Source organism: Grampus griseus (genome assembly GCF_964374135.1).
Source record: "Grampus griseus genome assembly, chromosome: 15".
Classification (NCBI taxonomy): Eukaryota; Metazoa; Chordata; class Mammalia; order Artiodactyla; family Delphinidae; genus Grampus; species Grampus griseus.
In genome coordinates this window covers 18,105,022-18,124,723 of record NC_139009.1, presented here as the reverse complement: position 1 = coordinate 18,124,723, position 19,702 = coordinate 18,105,022, and the positions used below count along the sequence as shown (strand labels likewise).

Sequence of the window (19,702 nt, the reverse complement as noted above, 5' to 3'; positions counted from 1 at the left end):
TCTGGAAAGGTATTTTTTTGGAGAAGGTAACATTTGTTTGAAAAATGAATGGGACTTTCTCTCCCTTTTTCTCATTCTTCATGCACTGTTGCAAAAATTGATATGAAGGTATGATTCTTCCAGCTATGGTGCTGGAAGATAGGCATGGGGAGAAAAGCCTGAGCAAAGAAGAGTGGGCCCTAGAGGTGTTCTCCTTGTCTCCCAGATGGTCGAGGCAGAAACTTCAGGTTATCAGCATCGCTGAAGGAGGGTTGGCTGTGTGTTCAAGAAACATGATGCTCAACTGTACTGTGAGAGTCAGGATCTGAAATTCCCCATGGGCGGCCCCAAGGCGTGGCCCAGAGTCTCCCAGGGGTATAGCCGGTCTTAAGCCTAGTGAAGCACTAGCTTCTTGAACTGTGGCCATGGTCAGACACTTTGGGGGTAAGTGTAGAATAACGGTTTGTAATTAGCACAGGTCCATGGAACGGCTTCAGTATTTTGTGTACGGAAAAGAACATTTTTCTGAGGAGATTTTATCTTATTTTAGAGGTCCTCGACTCCTTCCCCCAACAACCCCCGCACCCCTAAAAAGGTTAAGAAGCCGTGTTGACTTCAGGGCTCCCGGACTCCTTAGACTAAGAGAACCGATGAGAAGTGGGGGAAGGCGCTATACCTTTCAAGGGAGAAATTGTAGCACGCTTACCTTCGGTGGCGTTTCACGGGGAATACAACTCCCAGAGGTCCGTGCGGCAAAGCCCGAGCTTATTGGCCCATGGGAAAGACCGTCTGATAACGGGACACAAGCAATAGCCAATAGGCAAGGGTCATTGCCGAGCTTCCCAGCCACCGCTCACCTATCAGGGGCCTGGGAGCCGATGCTTCCGGTCCCCCCTCAGGGCTTCGGATCCGCGGTCTGTGAGCAGGTAGGGCCTAGGGGAGACTGATTTTCGGTGGGGCAGTGAGACCAAAGGTATTTTTGTCTCCACTGCTTCCCGGCCTGGCTGTTGTGGGGAGGCTGTAGGTGGGCGGGGAGAGAGGTGGAAGGACAGGCACTTTGGGGGAGGGGGGAGAAGAGGAAGTGTCACATGTGCGGAGAGGATGGAGAGAATGGTGGGGGGCCGCGTGCGAGGGCTGGCGGATGCGGACGAGCAGCGGGTGGGTTTAAACCAGAGAGTATATTCCCTGTGACTCACGAGTGAAACTTCTGGGAATATATCCTAAGGAAGCCATTCAAAATGAAAAACATGCTTTATGCATAAACACCTTTATCCCAGCGTTATTTATAAAAGGATAAAGTTGGCTCTAACCAGATATCTCACCAGTAAGGAAAAATTATGGAACTTCCCCAACAGTAAGGAAAAGTGAATATTAAGTGGCTTCTAAAAATAATTTATAAAGTCTTTAAATAACATGGGGAAATCCTAATATATAATGTAAAGTGAAAAGATCGTGATATGTAATTGTACAGTATGATTGAAAAAGTTTAACCCAAACTGCATAGAAAAATATCTGGAGGGATGTAGTCATAATTTTCTTTGGATGAATGTTTTTTTGTGTGTGAATTTACCTTTTGACCTTTTTAAAAAAGTTTTATTGGAGTGTACTTGATTTAAAATGTTGTGTTAGTTTCTGCTGTACAGCAAAATGCATCAGTTATACACATAACATGTATCCGCTCTTTTTTTAGATTCTTTTCCCATATAGGTCATTACAGAGTACTGAGTAGAGTTCCCTGTGCTATACAGTAAATCCTTATTAGTTATCTATTTTATACATGGTAGTGTGTATATGTCAATCCCAATCTCCCAATTTATCCCTTCCCCTCCCCCCCCCTTTCCTCCCTGGTAACCATGTTTGTTTTCTACATCTGTGACTCTATTTCTGTTTTGTAAATAAGTTCATTTGTACCATTTTTTAAGATCCAACATATAAGCGATATCATATGGGGATTTGTCTTTCTCTGTCTGACTTACTTCACTCAGTATGACAGTCTCTAGGTCCTTTTGACTTTTCTCGTATGTTAATTTAAAACAATAATAAGGGCTTCCCTGATGGCGCAGTGGTTAAGAATCCACCTGCCAATGCAGGAGACACGGGTTCGATCCCTGGTCCGGGAAGATCCCACATGCTGCGGAGCAACTAAGCCCGTGCACCACAACTACTGAGCCTGCGCTTTAGAGACTGCAAGCCACAACTACTGAAGCCCGTGCGCCTAGAGCCCGTGCTCCGCAACAGGAGAAGCTACCACAATGAGAAGCCTGCACATCACAACAAAGAGTAGCCCCTGCTAGCCGCAACTAAAGAAAGCCTGTGTACAGCAACGAATACACAATGCAGCCAAATAAATAAATAAATAAAACAAAAAAACATTAATAAGTGTAAAGAACTTGGAATTATTTTATAGTGAAAACACAATAAATTTAGAAAAACAAGTTGGGGAGTATGTAACTGTTTAAACCTACTGGAAGTGCTCCATTTCACCGGAGCCCCTTGATTCTCACTATAAGTTGTCTTTAAAGAAGGTTAAAAACAGAAGAATTAAATGGCCATAGACTGAGCACCAGATACTCGTTCTGACCACCTCTCCCCTGAATTAATATAGTCAGATTTTCTCTTCCTAAAACAACCAGGGCTCCTGATTTGAGAAATCTTATAGTCTGAGGGTTGAGAGACCAACAGGTATACAGTTAGCTTCAGGCAAATTGTAAATATTTTAAAGCATACAAAATAATTGGGGAGCACCAGAAGGTCATTTCAGCCTTTGTCCTCTTGGTTCTCTGATCTTTTAACTACCAACTCTATAACAGTGACTCCCAAATCCTTACCTCTGACTGCCTGAGGTGCAGTGCTACCCTATAAACATCTTAAATGAAGCACATCTAACACTAAGCTTATCACACACTACACACTGTTCTTACCTTTGAAGCATTCTCTGTCTTCTTTATCTCTGATTAATGGTTCAGCAATTTCCCAAGCTAAAAATTTGCATGTTATCTTTAATTCTCCTTTCTTCCTCACCACTTACCCTACTTGATATCAATTTTATCTGCCTTAGAAATATCGCTTGAATCTGGCCCTCTTTCTCTACTGAGGTAGCTACAAACTTGGCTCACTTTCTCATCCTGACATTCAAACTATTCCATGGTCCATTATTAAACTTGTCAGCTTCCTAGTTTCTCAGGTCCATTCTGCACATTGTTGCATGAATGTGTGCTGGTTCCTCTAAATTCCAAATTATTCAGCAGGGCTTTTATGATCAGGGAGATAAGGTTGGAAAGGTATAGCAATATAAAATAATTTAAGGCCTTCAGTGCTTTCCTTAAACATTTTGGAAGAACTTTTATATACACAGACTGTGGAGACTCATCAAAGGTATTTGAGCACAAATGCAAAATTACCAGAGCTGTGACTTTTCTCAAGATAATTCTACCCAACACACAGAGTCCAGGCTCTGTGGGAAAGAAGAGACTGAAATGAAGAGGACTTCTCGTCCTACCCTACTACAAAGGAAGAGGTGGTCAGGACCCTGACTAATAATGGGAGTAGAAGGGATTGGAAGAGATTTTTGTAATTATCATTGGGTTTTTGAGGAAATTTTTCATAATTTTTATTTTTAATTTAATTTTATTGAAGTATATTTGATTTACAATGTTGTGTTAGTTTCAGGTGTAGAGCACAGTGATTCAGTGTATATATATATATATATATATATATATATATTATATATATATATTTTTTTCAGATTCTTTTCCTTTATAGGTTATTACAGAATATAGAGTATAGTTCCCTGTGCTACACAGTAGGTCCTTGTTGGTTATCTATTTTATTGGGTTGGCCAAAACGTTCGGGTTTTTCCATAACATCTTTTTTTTTTCTTGGCTGTGTAGGTTCTTCATTGCTGCGTGTGGGCTTTCTCTATTTGTGGCGAGTGGGGGCTACTCTTCGTTGCAGTGCGCGGGTTTCTCATTGTGGTGGCTTCTCGTTGCGGAGCACGGGCTCTAGGCGTGCGGGCTTAAGTAGTTGTGGCACGTGTTCTCAGGAGTTGTGGCTCGCGGGCTCTAGAGCGTAGGCTCAGTAGTTGTGGCGCACGGGCACAGTTGCTCCGCGGCATGTGGGACCTTCCCGGACCAGGGGTTGAACCCGTGTCCCCTGCATGGGCAGGTGGATTCTTAACCACTGCGCCACCAGGGAATCCCTTCCATAACATCTTACATCAATATATATAGTAGTATATATACGTTAATCCCAACCTCCTAATTTAAACCCCACACCCCACCCCACACCCCGTCCTTTCCCCTTTGGTAACCATAAGTTTCTGTATCTGTGGGTCTATTTCTGTTTTGTAGATAAATTCATTTCTATCTTTTTTTTTTTTAGATTCCACATATAAGTGATATCATATATTTGTCATTTTCTGTCTCACCTTACTTAGTATGATAATCTCTAGGTCCATCCATATTGTTGCAGAGGCATTATTTCATTCTTTTTTATGGCTAATACTCCATTGTATATATGTACCACACCTTTATCCATTCATCTGTCGGGCATTTACGTTGCTTCCACATCTTGACTATTGTAAATAGTGCTGCAGTGAACATTGAGTTGCATGTATCCTTTTGAATTAGAGTTTTCTTTGGATATATGCCCAGGAGTGGGATTGCAGGATCATATGGTAACTCTATCTTTAGTTTTTTACCAAATTTCTTCTTGTTAGTAAAGATGAAAATATTAAAATTAATTCTTCTAAAACATCTCAGTAACTTTATTGTCAAGTTTTTTTTCCTTTATTTACAAATCCTTACGCTGTGCTAACCCTAGCCATACACATCCTCAATGACATTAGACTGACTTGGGTGGCCTAAAACATATCATATAAATTGCTTTTGATGTAACTGGCCCGTTAGGAATTTTCTCTTCCAGGAAAATGTATCATGCATTATTTATCAATAAAAGTCTTTTTTTTTAAAGTGCATAAGTAGGTATTAGGGAAAAGCATATATTATCTTATACAAGACCAGCGGGTTTGAGATGGCAGTTTTCTTCATTAGTAATGTCAGAAGACATATTTTTCCATTTAGCAAACCACTGTAGAACCACTTAACCTGACCTCATGTGTAAGAAGCATAACAGAAAAAAAAAAAAGAAGAAGTATAACAGACCATTCCCTCTTAGTAAAAGATTCTAAGAGTAGGGATGAAGCTAGCAAAGAGGAATGAGAAAAAAATTGCAGGTAAGTTAAAAGCAAATCCTCCAGTTTGGTGAAGAATACATTTCTTTGGATTTAGGGTCTGAAGGCAGCTTCTCAAGTTCTGTCTTTGACATTTACTAAGTACAATAAAACAAGGTTGAAAAATGTCCATCGGATTCAGTGACGTGGATAGCACTGGTGGGTTGGTGAGAGTTGTTTTGGAGAAGAGTTGGGAATGGAGTCAATTTGGGGTGGGTTAAGAAGAGAATGAGTGGTGAAGAAATGGACACTGCAAGTTTAGACAATTCTTTGATAACTAATAAGATTAAACATCATTTAGAATATGTTTATTGATCATCATAATTGTTTTGTAAATTGCCTGTTGATATTCTTTGGCCACTTAAAATTTTGTCGTTTTTTTTTTTTGCAAAATTTTGTCGTTTTAACTGGCTTAAAAGAACTTTTTACTTATTTATTTATTTATTTTTGGCTGCGTTGGGTCTTCATTGCTGTGCAGGGGCTTTCCCTAATTGCAGCGAGTAAGGGCTACTCTTTGTTGCTGTGCGTGGGCATCTCATTGTGGTGACTTCTCTTGTTGCAGAGCACAGGCTCTAGGCATGCAAGCTTCAGTAGTTGTGGCATGTGGTCTCAGTAATTGTGGCTCGCGGGCTCTAGAGCACAGGCTTAGTAGTTGTGAGGCACAGGCTTAGTTGCTCCCCAGCGTGTGGGATCTTCCCGGACCAGGGCTCGAACCCATGGCCCCTGTATTGGCAGGCAGATTCTTAACCACTTTGCCACCAGGGAAGTCCCAAGAACTTTTTGTAAATTAAGTATTTTGTACATTTGAATCTTTAGTTTGTTTTTTCAATTAGAAAAGGGCTATTTGAATATATACTTATTATAAAAACAGTCTTTCCAAAAAATACAGAAATAAGTAAAGAGGGTCCCACCTTCTCTCTTCTGTCACCTCACTCCATCTCAGTATGTACTGTGAACAGTTTGGTATGTGTTATTTCTGATCTTTTTCTGCATCTTTATGTAAATATATACAAACACATGTATATGGACATATAGAGGTGGATTTCTTTTTCATAAATAGTAGCTTACTAAACATGTTATCTTGTGAATTTCACTGCTTTTTTTGGGGAGGGATTTTTCCATATCACTACCCATGGAGCTTCCTTATTTTTTTATTTATTTCTATGTTGATGTACATTTAGGTTTTTCTGTTACAAAAAATGCTATAGTAAATCCTTATACACATACATATACATGTTTGAGTATTTCTATAGTAGTGTAAAAAGTCTTTCTTTTAAATCTCTTAATTTTTGTTTTGCACATTTGGATCTTTAATCTATCTGGAAGGTGTTTTGTTATATGAAGAGCAAGTTTCTTAACTTTTTAGAGCTTCAGATCTGTTGTCTCTCACCTAAGAATAACAGTACTACCCTCACAGGACCGTTACAAGGGTTGTATTGGATTCTAGGTGACCAGCACCATGTGTGGCACATACGGGACATGTTTATTCCCTTCCTTTCCTTCTAATTTGCCCAGCAAATTCAGGTAGTATCTGGGTGTGTTTATAGAATATGGTCTGTTTTTTCATATTCAATAACAATGTCATCCTGATTTCCTCAGTTTTGACATGTCTCACATTTCACAGAAAGGCTAACCCCAAAATTTTACCATCGAAATTGATGGAAGTTAGTAAGGCTCTACCATATTTTAAACTGGTGACAAAAGGGAGTTTAAGTGTTGCCTTTTGCTTTTCCTTCAGTGTTAGGAAGGAAATGAAATAAAGCATACTGACAAGAGTCAGATGTAAGCAATCTAAAAGAAAAATATACATGAAATAAAGTTATTTGAAAGCCTTAAAAATGAGGGTCTTTTAAAATATCTTGGATCCTTAATTGTAATAAAAATTATTACGCTTTCAAATAACATGATGCATTTTGTAATTAGGTTTTGACATTTAACTTTACAAGATTTTAATCTTTATGCACACTTATGATCTTATTATATATGTAATTGTTACATACTCTGTTTACAGAAGGACTAGAGGCAGCCATCTATAGTATTGATCAACTCCATGATGAGTTGACTCATTTCTGGCCTTATGTGCATCTTGCATATTTTATTGGCTCTTTCTAATTCATCATAGTATCATAGTGAGGCTACAGTAAAAAACTGTGATTACAGTAACTTACGGAGACACAGGGTTAGTAAGCCTTTTTTGTTTACCTGATTTCCTATGAGTGGCTCAGAATTTTGAACCAGAAACTGCTACCATAAGCGTTACTATTTTGCCTGTATTGCTGATTTTTAGTATCCCAGTTCTGTGATCAAGGAAGTTTGAACTAGAGGTGCCCCAAATATACATTTGGCTGCATAAATCACCAACTGTTAAAAACCAGTATGGCTTCCCTTGTGGCACAGTGGTTGAGAATCCACCTGCCGATGCAGGGGACACAGGTTCGATCCCTCGTCCGGGAAGATCCCACATGCCACGGAGCAGCTAAGCGCATGTGCCACAACTACTGAACCTGTGCTCTAGAGCCCGCAAGCCACAACTACTGAGCCCACATGCCACAACTACTGAAGCCCATGCACCTAGAGCCCGTGCTCCACAGCAAGAGAAGCCACTGCAATGAGAAGAAGCCTGTGCACTGCAATGAGGGGCGGCCCCCGCTCGCCACAGCGCAGCAACAAAGACCCAATGCAGCCTAAATAAATAAAATGAATTTTAAAAAATTAACAAACAAACCAGTATTCCACAGAGGCAGTCATAGAATGAACCTGTGGAACAATAACAAAATCTGAAATTTCATCCCCATTATTAAAATTTTACTAAAACATTTTATTCATTAGGTTTCAAAAGTTTGACCTTATTTTGCAGGAAAAATAATTTCTCAGCACTGCCAGGCAGTCTTTTAATCTGTCAAATTCCTCCCATCCTTTTATCCTCTCACAATAATGACCTGTGAAAGGGCTAAGCCAGTTGTCTTGTAGAATGTACTACATCCTGAATTTGTCTGACTATATTCTTATGGTATAACTTCCTAATTATTTCAGATAACCTTTATCAGAAAGGATGGAGTTGGGAAGAGGAAAACTTCTCAGGACTGGACTGAATGCGTTGTATCAAGCAATACACCCAATTCACGGCCTTGCCTGGACTGATGGGAATCAGGTAGTCCTGACCGATTTACACCTTCACGGTGGAGAGGCCAAGTTTGGGGACTCAGCGGTCATTGGACAATTTGAACATGTGTATCGGGTGTCCTGGGCCCCACCTGGTACAGCTGACACACCTGCTCTGCTCGCTGTCCAGCACAAGGAGCATGTCATTGTGTGGCAGCTGTGTCCTAGCACTACGGAGACAAGCAAATGGCTGATGTCTCAGACCTGTGAGATTAGACAGTCACTCCCTGTCCTTCCCCAGGGCTGTGTGTGGCACCCAAAAAGTGCTGTCCTGACTGTGTTGACTGCACAGGATGTCTCCGTTTTCCATAATGTTCACTGGGACAGTTCCCAGGTCAAAGTGGACATCAGCACCCAAGGCCTCATTCACTGTGCATGTTGGACCCCGGATGGCCAGAGGCTGGTGGTGGCAGTAGGCAGTAGCGTGCATTCTTATATTTGGGACAGTGCTCAGAAGACTCTTCACAGGTGCTCCTTCTGCCCAGTGTTTGATGTGGCCAGCTACGTGCGCTCAATCGGAGCCACTGTGGGCTCACAGGTCGCTATAGCCACTGAGCTTCCACTAGATAAGATTTGTGGCTTAAATGCATCTGGAACCTTTGATGTTCCCCCTAGTAGTGAAGGCACTTGTCTGTATACTTTACCAGTTATTGACGAAGTTTCCTCTGAAACAAATTCTGAAACACCAGTTTCTCCCTTTTCTTCATCCTTTCCTGATCCTCTGGATCTAACTCATATACACTTTGATGGATCTAAATCTGAGGCTAGTTCTCTTATTTGTCTAAGAAAAAAGGACTACTTGACAGGAACTGGCCTGGATTCTTCACACTTGGTCCTCTTGACCTTTGAGAAGGAGGTTACCCAGAACAGAAAAGTCACCATCCCGGGCATTCTGGTTCCTGATCTAATGGCGTTTAATCTTAAAGCACAGGTAGTCGCAGTGGCTTCCAATACGTGTAATATAATTTTTATCTATTCTGTCGTTCCATCATTTATGCCAAACATCCAGCAAATTCAGTTAGAGAGTAATGAAAGACCAAAAGGCATATGTTTCTTGACAGATAAATTATTGTTAATTTTGATAGGAAAACAGAAATCCACTGATTCGGCATTTCTTCTTTCTTCAAAGTCTGATCAGTATATGATTCGTTTGATTGTTAGAGAAGTTATGTTGGAAGAAGGCTCTCCAGTGACACCGAGTGAAAACCAGAGTGGTCACTCTGCTTTCAGTACTCTGTTAAATAAAGCAAATAGAAAAAAGCTAATTGAAAGTCTTTCCCCAGATTTTTGTCACCAAAACGGAGGGATCTTGTTAACAGCTAATAGCAGCAGTCAAAGTGGAAGGCCTGGAAGAACACTTATTCAAGAAATCAGAAGTCCTCCATCCAGTATCTGTGATGGCTCCACAGCCCTAGAAACTCTAGATGCCGGGCCTGTTAACCAGTCGGTAACACTGCCTGGACCCAGCGGCACACCAGACCACAACAGTACCGCGGGACCTCCTAACTTACAAGTGGAAAATGAAAATTATCAGCTATCTAAGATACTGGAAATTTTATCTAGGAACCTGATTGAAGTGCAGCAGCGTCTTTCTGAACTCACAGACTTTCTACATAATGGAAAGAAATCCTCTCCAGTGTATCCACTCTCTCAGAATGTGCCTTACGTTCACATCACTTGCCAGGTAACTTCTCCTTTGAGGAGCTACCACTGGCTCCTGCAGCCAGTAGGTACTGCAAGAGAAATTTATTGATGAGGAAGTATAGTATTCTAGTTGAACTTCACTGATCTGGACATGTTATATTCAGGCAAGTTGTTATACCTTTCCAGGTTGGTTGGATGGGCACACATACCAGTATACACCGTGATTTTATCATGTGCATGGTGTGAAAACATGAATGATTGCACTCATTGTGGCACGCTATGTTTAGAAAAAAATTTTAATTCATGCTGTTTCATTGCGAAAACCTTTTCCTTATGCAATCGCAGACACTCTTCTATTTATAAGAGAGCTTATAATAGCATAACAGCATAAGATTATAACAGCATCTTATAATATGCTGTTAAGAGAGGTTATAGTCATTAAAATTTTTTAATGCATCTGTTTATGCCTGTATACGCAAACATAAAATATTATATAGTGGGATCATACTATATCTGTTTTTATCATGAACACTATCCTTTCCCGTCACACTTGGCCCTGCTCCTCCTCCCTGTAACCCACTTTAACTAGCAGCTTAATGTGGATCCTTTCATATTTTACTTCACGCTCATATAATCTTACACAGGTCTTTGTATACGTAGGTATATAGGTGCGGGGGGTGTTGGTGGTGACTTTGTCATTGTTTTACAAAAATGGGGTCGTATGGTGCATTCTTTACTTCATGTTGGGAGTGTGCTTGTTTATTCAGCCTTTCCCTTGCTGATGGACATTCACTTTGTGTTCAGTTCTTAGGCACTCCAAATGGTGCTGCAATAGTATTCTCATATGTATCTATTTGTATTCATACTTTTATTTCTGTTGGCTTGGTTCCCAGAAGTGGAAGTGCAAGTTTGAAGAGTATATATATACACACATATATATAGAGTGGACACATATATATAGAGTGGACAGATTGCCTTTCAAAGATTTTTTACTAAACAGTGCATCATCACATGTCCATCAGCGACCAATGAGACTGTCCTTTTCCTCACTTCCTTACCAATCTGATGAGTGCAAAGTGGTATTTCACTTTTATTAATTTGTATTTCCTTTACTATTAGTGAATTTGAGTATGTTGTCATGTTTTTTGGCCAACTGAATGTGAATTGCGTTTTGCTCATTTTTTCCTATTATCAGTTTAAAAGAGCTTTTTTTATATTATAGAAATTGATATATATGTAATAGTCTAGATTTTCTTGAATTATTTTACTATATTGTTTTTACATTATTTTTTTTTTTTTTTGCGGTATACGGGCCTCTCACTGCTGTGGCCTCTCCCGTTGCAGAGCACAGGCTCCGGATGCACAGGCTCAGCGGCCATGGCTCATGGGCCTAGCCACTCCGCGGCATGTGGGATCTTCCCGGATCGGGGCACAAACCCGTGTCCCCTGCATCGGCAGGCGGACTCTCAACCACTGCGCCACCAGGGAAGCCCTAAAATTTTTTTAGTATAAAAAATTTCAAACACATAAAATATATTTTTAATTACGAAAAAATTGTAAACATATAGAAAGAATACCTAATGAAACCCTATCTATATCTATCACCTGGATTTAATGGTTGTTAACATTTTACCATAATTGCTTCTTTTTTTTGTTTCCTAAAATATTTTTCTAAGTAGAGGCATCATGGTGTTTCACCCATAAGTATTTTGGGATGTTGTTCTAAAGTGTAAGCACATTTTCTTTAATTATCACTGTACCATTACCATACTTGATAACATTAACAATAATTACTTAATATCATCTAATACCTACTTCTTATTCAAATTCCTAAATTGTCCCCCAAACCGGTTAAATCACAAATAAATCAGTTAAAAATCAGTTAAGTCACTGATATAAAAAATTTTTTTAATTAATTTCACAAGCACATTAGTGATCTTAGTTATATTACGTACCAAAGCTAATTGAAACAAATATTTATAAACATTTAACATCCCAATCCTAGATTTTTGAAGAGGATTTTTCCCACATTGTCTTCAGCCAAAATATTTAAATGGCTTTATTAACTACATGAAGTTTTCAGTGTATTTTTAATAAACAGATTTTTTATTTTTAAAAATTATAGTACTTTATAAGTGTGAAATCTAGTTTGGATTTTTTTTTCCTTCCATGACTTTTCAAATATTTTTTCTTTTTTCCCTTTTTATTTCTCTTTTTGAATAGGCAATTCATTTACTTGCTTTAAAAAACAAAACATTCTTGCAATAGAAAGGTATATACTGAGAAGTCTTAGTTTCACCCCATCTTGTTCAGCTTGTTCCCTTCAGCTCATATAGGTAACCATTTTTATTTTTATTACTTTATTCAGATATTAGCAGATCTTACTATTTATTTTTATTTTTCCTTTTGTTACACAAAAGGTAAGGTACTAGATACAATGTTCTTCATCTTTTTCCATTTAGTTTCATAGTCTCAAGAACTCTGTCAGCACACAGAGCTTTTTAAATTTTTTTAACAGATACACAGTATTTTTTTTTCCTAATTACAAAAGTAATGTATGCTCATTGAAGAAAAAATTTAACCAATATAAGCATATTTAAGTATATTTAATGTTTATTGGTTTTTTAATATAAGCATATTTAATGTAAGCATAAGCATATTTAATGTTTGTTTATTGGGTTTTTTGGCCATCCTGTGTGGCTTGTGGGATCTTAGTTCCCCAACCAGGGATCGAACCTGGGCTTTCAGCAGTGAAAGCGCAGAGTCCTAATCACTGGACCACAGGGAATTCCCAAGAATATTTAATGTTGAAAGTAAAAATTCTTCATAACCAAACCCGTAGAGAAAACCACAGGTATAGTTAGTAATGGAAGTATTTATTCCATTTTTTTCTATGCATTTACTAAAACCTTTGTCGATCTAAAAGGTATAATGTCTAATTGTTTGATTTTATTTTTCTTTAAATAGATTATTTATTTATTTATTTTTGGCTGCGTTGGGTCTTCATTACTGCGCACAGGCTTTCTCTTGTTGCGGCGAGCAGGGGCTACTCTTTGTTGCGGTGCTCGGGCTTCTCATTGCGGCGGCTTCTCGTTGCAGAGCACAGGCTCTAGGTGCACAGGCTTCAGTAGTTGTGGCATGCGAGCTCAGTAGTTGTGGTGCACGGGCTTAGTTGCTCCGTGGCATGTGGGATCTTCTCGGACCAGGGCTCAAGCCCGTGTCGCCTGCATTGGCAGGTGGATTCTTAACTACTGCGCCACCAGGGAAGTCCCTAAATAGATTATTTTATCAAACAATATATACTTTTTTACAAATATTTATATTTGTAAATGCATTTTTTTTAAGTAAAAAGAAATGTGTTTTTTGCCTTTCAATTCTTCCTTTTCTCAGTTTATAATGAGCTAGTTCAGCCAAGCTGTTATCAGTAAGTACTTCTGGAGGTAGAATTTTGGGGACTTTACTTTCTGCATTTTAAATTTCTGTTTTCTTTATGTTGAGCATATATACCTTTTTTAATGAGAAAAGTAAAAGAAAAACAAAATAAAAGCAATGAAGAGTTTTTCCCCCTATAATATCAGAAGCGACATTTCATAAGAGTTAAGATGAATAATTAGTTGCTTATGGCCCTTACAGTTTATTCATGTGCTATCTTTTAAAATGTTATTACATAGTAGACATACATCTTTTGAGCTGTTCATCGTATCAAAAATGGAGTACAGTTTACCATTTATCGTTGAAATTATTTTTCTTAGTAGTCAGAAAATGAGTAGTGATAACTTTAACAAGAAAATAAGTTAGACACATAACTTATAAAACTTTAAGAAATGCTTACATGAAGATATTGTCTCATAATATAGAATTAGAAGTTACATTTTTTATTCTATGTTCTATGAATATACCTTTGGACTCAATGTGTCTTAAAATAGAGCTATAATTGTTCTATATTTTCTTTCTGTATGGATAGTTGCAAACATTTTCAAAGATGCATTAATTTTTAATATAACTTTTTAAAATTTAAAAATCACTGTTATTTGTACTTTTTCTAAGCTAAGTGAATTTTTACCACAGTTTGTTTATTTTACTTATGCAAATCCTCTGCTACTCCACGACTTAGGGCAGTCTTTCTTGGCATTTTTTTCCCCAATAAAGAAAACGTAAAACTTCTTAGTTATACAGGCATACCTAGTTTTATTGCACTTCAGAGAGATTGTGTTTTTTACAGATTGAAGGTTTGTGGCAACGCTACATTGTCAGATGATAGCATTTTTTAGCAATAAAGCATTTTTAAGTTAAGGTATGTACATTATTTTATTAGACATATGCATCTGCACACTTAAATGGACTATAGAATATGCATTAGAAAACCAAAAACTTTCATGTGGCTCACTTTATTGTGATACTAGCTTTATTGCAGTGGTCTGGAACCACACCTGCGGTATCTCCAAGGTATACCTGTTTCTACAACAGCCAAGCAGTTGTTCCTCACCATCAGATTTTATCTCTCAGGCTGCCATCCATCATCCTATAGTGTTATTAGTCACGTCCTAGGAAAGCCAGTTCCTAGCAATAAGGACATAACCCTGGGGAAGAACAGAGCAAAAGGAAATTAGGGGTTGTGTTTTGTCTGATTCTTTAGTTGTGTTAAATGATGCAGCAAAAAGCTCCTTATTTTTAAAACTGAAGTTTAGTTGATAGCGGTAATAGATAGGAATTTTTAAAAATACACATTCTATTCTTAGGAAATGTTAACTCCATTGCTTCTGCAATCAGTTTAACAACTTTTATTTTTATATTTGAAGAAATCTTATTTTTTAGGTCCTGTTGTAGAAAAAAGAGCCGTGCTTCTCTGCAACGGCAAGCTAAGACTCAGTACAGTCCAGCAGACTTTTGGCCTCTCTCTTATTGAAATGCTACATGGTAGGTAAAATTCAGAAATTGACTCTACCTGACACCCCCTCCCTCTATTAAGTAACTTTCACTGGTGATGAAAATGAAGTGTACCAACCATTCAGTGATTCATTAGATAGTTAAAAAGTATCATTAATTGCCTATTGTATGCCCAGGCCTATTATAGGTGCCAAAATACATGGAAAATATGGGTTCTACCCTTAAGGAACTTACAACCTAGCTGGAAAACCTAAATGTACACATGAAAAAAACAAATAGAGTTATGAAGCAATATATAACAGCTGCAAGGAAATAACATAAAAACCTCATATATACTTGTTGCACTAAAACATAAAGATCATAGCATTGCAGAATATTTCTTTTGTGTGTGTGGGTGGGAGTTTTATGTATACATTTTTTTAAAAATATTCTTTTCCACTATGGTTTATCACAGGACACTGAATATAGTTCTCTGTGCTATACAGTAGACCTTGTTGTTTTCTTTTTTATTTTTGGCTATGCAGCTTGTAGGATCTCAGTTCCCCGACCAGGGACTGAACCCTGGCCATGGCAGTGAAAGCTCAGAATTCTAGCCACTAGGCCACCAGGGAACTCCCACAGAATATTTCTTAAAGGAATTGTCATTTTAATATGCAGCAGACTTGTGGACATGAAGGGTACTCCTAGGTGGCAAGGGACTGAGTCATGCCTGTATTCCATCCAATGGAGAACATGGCGGTTTTCTTATGCCTGAGTCTTCAGGACACCCACTACACTGAACATAGAACTTTGTTTCATCTTTTCCCCCTTAACATTGTAGCATCAGCATTTTTCTGTTTTGACACATGAATTTATGATATGACTTCATAACAGTTATTTTTACTGGGTTAATAGTCTATCCTGGGTGTACCATATATATTTCTCCTTCCAGTTTTATTGAGATATAATTGACATATAGCACTGTATAAATTTAAAGTGTACAACATAATGATTTGACTTAAATGCATCATGAAATGATTATCACCGTAAGTTATTGAACATCCATCATCTCATATAGATAGAAAAAACTTTTTTTCCTTGTGATGAGGATTTACTCTTTTAATACCATATTTTACTTGGCCATGTTTTCTTTGACATTTAGGTGGTTTCCAATTTTTCATTATCATAAATAACCGTAATAAAAACCTCTCTGCATATTTTACATGTTTTTGGAAAGTGTAGATTTTTAGAAGTGAAATTACAGGGTCAACAGGTGAGACACAGTAGACTCGAAAGAACCAGAGAAAGTCCAGGTATGTATTATGCTAGTGGCCGTAGGTTACCCCAGAACGAACTATTTAGGATTATCTGGGCCATTCTAGTCTACCTCTAGTCAGCTCAGCCTCCTTGGGTGTCTAGAGGCTGGTATGGATCTCAAGAATATAGAAGTTTCCTCCAAAGAGTAGCTGTTCCCAACTTCACATAGTTTCTGGAGAAACTGCTTAACAGCATGTATTGATATATAAGTTAGGAACACCATACACCCCTAACACCTGTGGGCACACATGCACACACAAGCTCAAATGCATAGCACTGAGTGATTAATGCCTAACCTGGGTGAAAATACATGTTCCTTAGCTATGCCTGTCATCAACATCCCCTTGCTGCCATGTAACCTGACCTTAAGTCTATACTGGGTCCCTCCATCTCCCCATTCTCTGTAATGTCTTGTGATGGTCAGGTTCATCAACTACTACATTCTTTTCCTCAAAAAAGTCGTATTTGTCATATTTTCTTTATAGAATAAGACAGGATATTCTAAATTGCCTATGTGTTTATTTTACTTTGCAGACTCCCACTGGATCCTTCTCTGTGCTGATAGCGAAGGCTTCATCCCCTTAACTTTCACAGCCACACAGGAAATAGTCATAAGAGATGGTAGGTCAAATGACTTTAGGGGCCCTGTCTCTTGAAGTCTTTTAGAGACATACTGCCCAAAGCGTAGATGCCACCGGCTGTTTTAACCATTTTGGCAGTATAGTCTGATACTTGTTTGTAGAATATTTGCTGCACAGCCTTTCAGATGAGGTTTTTACAAGCAAGATCTGTTTTCTGACGCTCCCCAGCTAGGATTTGTACTGTCGCTGGGAGGTGAAGAACTTGCCATGGCTAGCTCGGCCACCTCTCCCCGCAGGCTGACATTGCCTACTCTCAGCAGAGCCCAGTCTTTGGTAGATGGCTCAGAAAGTGGTTATTTATGTATTCATTACTGTGTGGTTTTGTCTAAGGGCAGAATTCCCGGTGCAAAGCGATTTTATGGTGCCATGTGGATTGTGTTTTATGGTTTCTCTGAGGTTTTTTTGTCCCTTACCCAAAACAGTGTTAAAGCCCTTAGAAGCACTTAAAAGGTACCTCAGCATTGTTATAAATCTTTTTCTTGGCTTAAAGTTGAGTGTGAGGAGTGCTGGAGAACATCTGCTGCAGCCTATCTTTTTACGCCAAACGAGCAGGAATCAGCAGAGCTCAAAGGAAGACAAAAAATCGATTGACTTCTGCTCCCAGGGCTACCTAGAACCGAAAGTAGTTCTCATGTTGGCTGGACCTCCCAGGATATAAACCTAACCCTCTCACTTCCCTAGAAAATTCTGGCTGACATAGTTCCAGGTACTCCTAAAAACTGTCCCTGGGCAAATTTCAAATGAAATTTCAAGTGCTTTGACTCCCTCTGGACCCCATTTCAGTGTGTCCTGATGTTACTAGTATAATGCTAAGCGTAGGTGAGGCCTACAGCATGATTTGTGCTGTTGCCACTCATGATTTTCTCCCTGATAGGTTACCCACCCCCCATTGTTGGGATCATAAAAATGTCCTATTTTTTCCCCAGTAATCAACTCCCTTAAATTGTCACTTTAATTTTGATATTTTTCTTCCCCTCACCTCCCGGATTCAAGTCTTAGAGACCAGCATAGAATCTGCGAGAGAAAATATTTCAAAAAGTTGGAGGTTTCACTGAATCTGAGATAGTTTATTATAATTATGGGCTAAAGCACCAGCTTAGCATAGTGGAAAGAGCCCTGATTCCAGCTTCAGATAGATTCACCTTTTCTCACTGCCTTCAGACAGTCATAAGCTTCAGTCACTGCAGCATAACGAACGGATCAGTGTGTAGCTGGTCAGAGCACATCTGCAGATAAATTGTTTCAGCCATAGGAGCTCAGATGCATAAGAGCTCAAGTGCGTCTTTTTCACCCTTTCTTTTAAAATCATCTGGAAAGAAATATTTTGTACCCTTGAGGACTCCTGTTGGTCTGTTACAGTTTATGAAGGTGGAGCTGGGATAGGGAAGAAGCGAGGGCCCACTTTGTGATTGAAATGCGTTAGAGGAGCTGCTGGGATAATGAAGTGGAGCCCCTGGAACCAGTCGCCTGAGAGCATTGGCTGAGGACAGTCTGAGGCCTGCTTCCATTTTTAAAGAAAGTGTCCAGGTGGGGTGAAAGCACAGAACTGTGAAGCCTCAAGAGGGGGTCTGGGGTACCCCGTAGTAAGATCAGTGTAGGTCCCGCACTCAAGGTGTATGTTATACTCATTTCGCTGGTCAGAATCCTGTGAATGAGTCTTCAATAAAATCACTAATGGTTGTTGTGGCTTTTGTGAATGTTTTGATGGTGTTTGCTTTGTGATTGTTGCTGGTATAAAGGAATGTTCTTGATTTTACACATGTGTATGTTGTCTTTGTATTTCTTCTGGTGGACAGTCGAGAACATAAATTTTTTCTTTCCGGCAAATCTGATTCCGTGACAACTCTCAAACATAAGATGTTTCCTTGGCCTTTACTATTTATAATCATTGGAATCATAGAAGATAATCCAGTATTTGTTGGTTTGGGGAGAGAGGGAAACAGGGAGAGAAGAGCTAAATTCTTTAAATTATTGTTTAATGTTACATTGAGAATATTTTGCATAAAGACATTATTTATAAATTCTATTTTGGGCCCACATTTTAAAAAATCTTGTACGGTATTATTTGATAAATGCAATAGATGTAAGGTGTAGGAAGGCTTAATAATAAAGTGAACCACCTACGACCTAATTTAAGAACCAGAACGTTACTAGGAACCATTCGAACTCCCTGTGTATCCCTCCTGGATCCTTCTCCATAGAGGTGACTCCACCCGAGAGGTGACTGATCTCTAGATTGTTGTAAATTATCATTTCTTCATTTCTTTTTTTTTAATTTTTTATTCTTAATTTTATTTTATTTTATTTTGGCCCCGCCGTGCAGCTTGCGGGATCTTAGTTCCCTGACCACGGATTGAACCCAGGTCACCTCAGTGAAAGCGCCAAGTCCTAACCATTAAACCACCAGGGAATTCCCTCTTTCTTTTTAAAAAGGAGTTTCACCATGATCACATATACACATTGGCCTAGATAATGTAATGTTTTTGAGCTTTATACAATGGTATTTTATTGTATGTACTCTTCTGCAACCTGCTTTTTTTTCACTCAGTATTGTTTCTAAGGTTCATACTTGTTATGTGTATGTTCTATTGCTTTCATTGTTTTAAGTTACCACAATTTATCCGTTTTCTTGCTGTGCACATTTGGATTGTTCCCTGGTTCTATTTTTGTGATTATAAACAATATTGCTTTGAATATTCTTATTAAATGTCTCCTGATGCAGGTGTTTGAAAAGTCCCTCTAGGGCCTTTTATCTACACGTGGAATTGCTGGAGCACAGGGTGTATGTAAATTCAAGTTATTTTCCAAGGTGATTACATCAGTCTTCATTCCCAACAGCTCCTATTGCTCTAAGGCTCAAGGG

General features: G+C 38.7%; 1 protein-coding gene across 2 annotated transcripts; it reads left to right on the top strand.

The window, feature by feature from the left end:
- The first annotated feature begins 873 nt into the window (after positions 1-873).
- On the top strand, positions 874-18,505 carry WDCP (WD repeat and coiled coil containing). Of its 2 annotated transcripts, none has more exons than XM_082671783.1 (5): positions 874-952; positions 8,243-10,055; positions 14,815-14,932; positions 16,733-16,819; positions 18,199-18,505. In XM_082671783.1, the coding sequence occupies exons 2-5, from the start codon at positions 8,262-8,264 to the stop codon at positions 18,246-18,248; spliced, it is 2,049 nt and encodes a 682-aa protein (XP_082527909.1). In that variant the 5' UTR covers positions 874-952; positions 8,243-8,261; the 3' UTR covers positions 18,249-18,505. The 2 variants fall into 2 exon arrangements, with proteins under 2 accessions (XP_082527909.1, XP_082527908.1); XM_082671782.1 differs by having other exon boundaries at positions 875-905.
- The last annotated feature ends 1,197 nt before the right edge of the window (positions 18,506-19,702 follow it).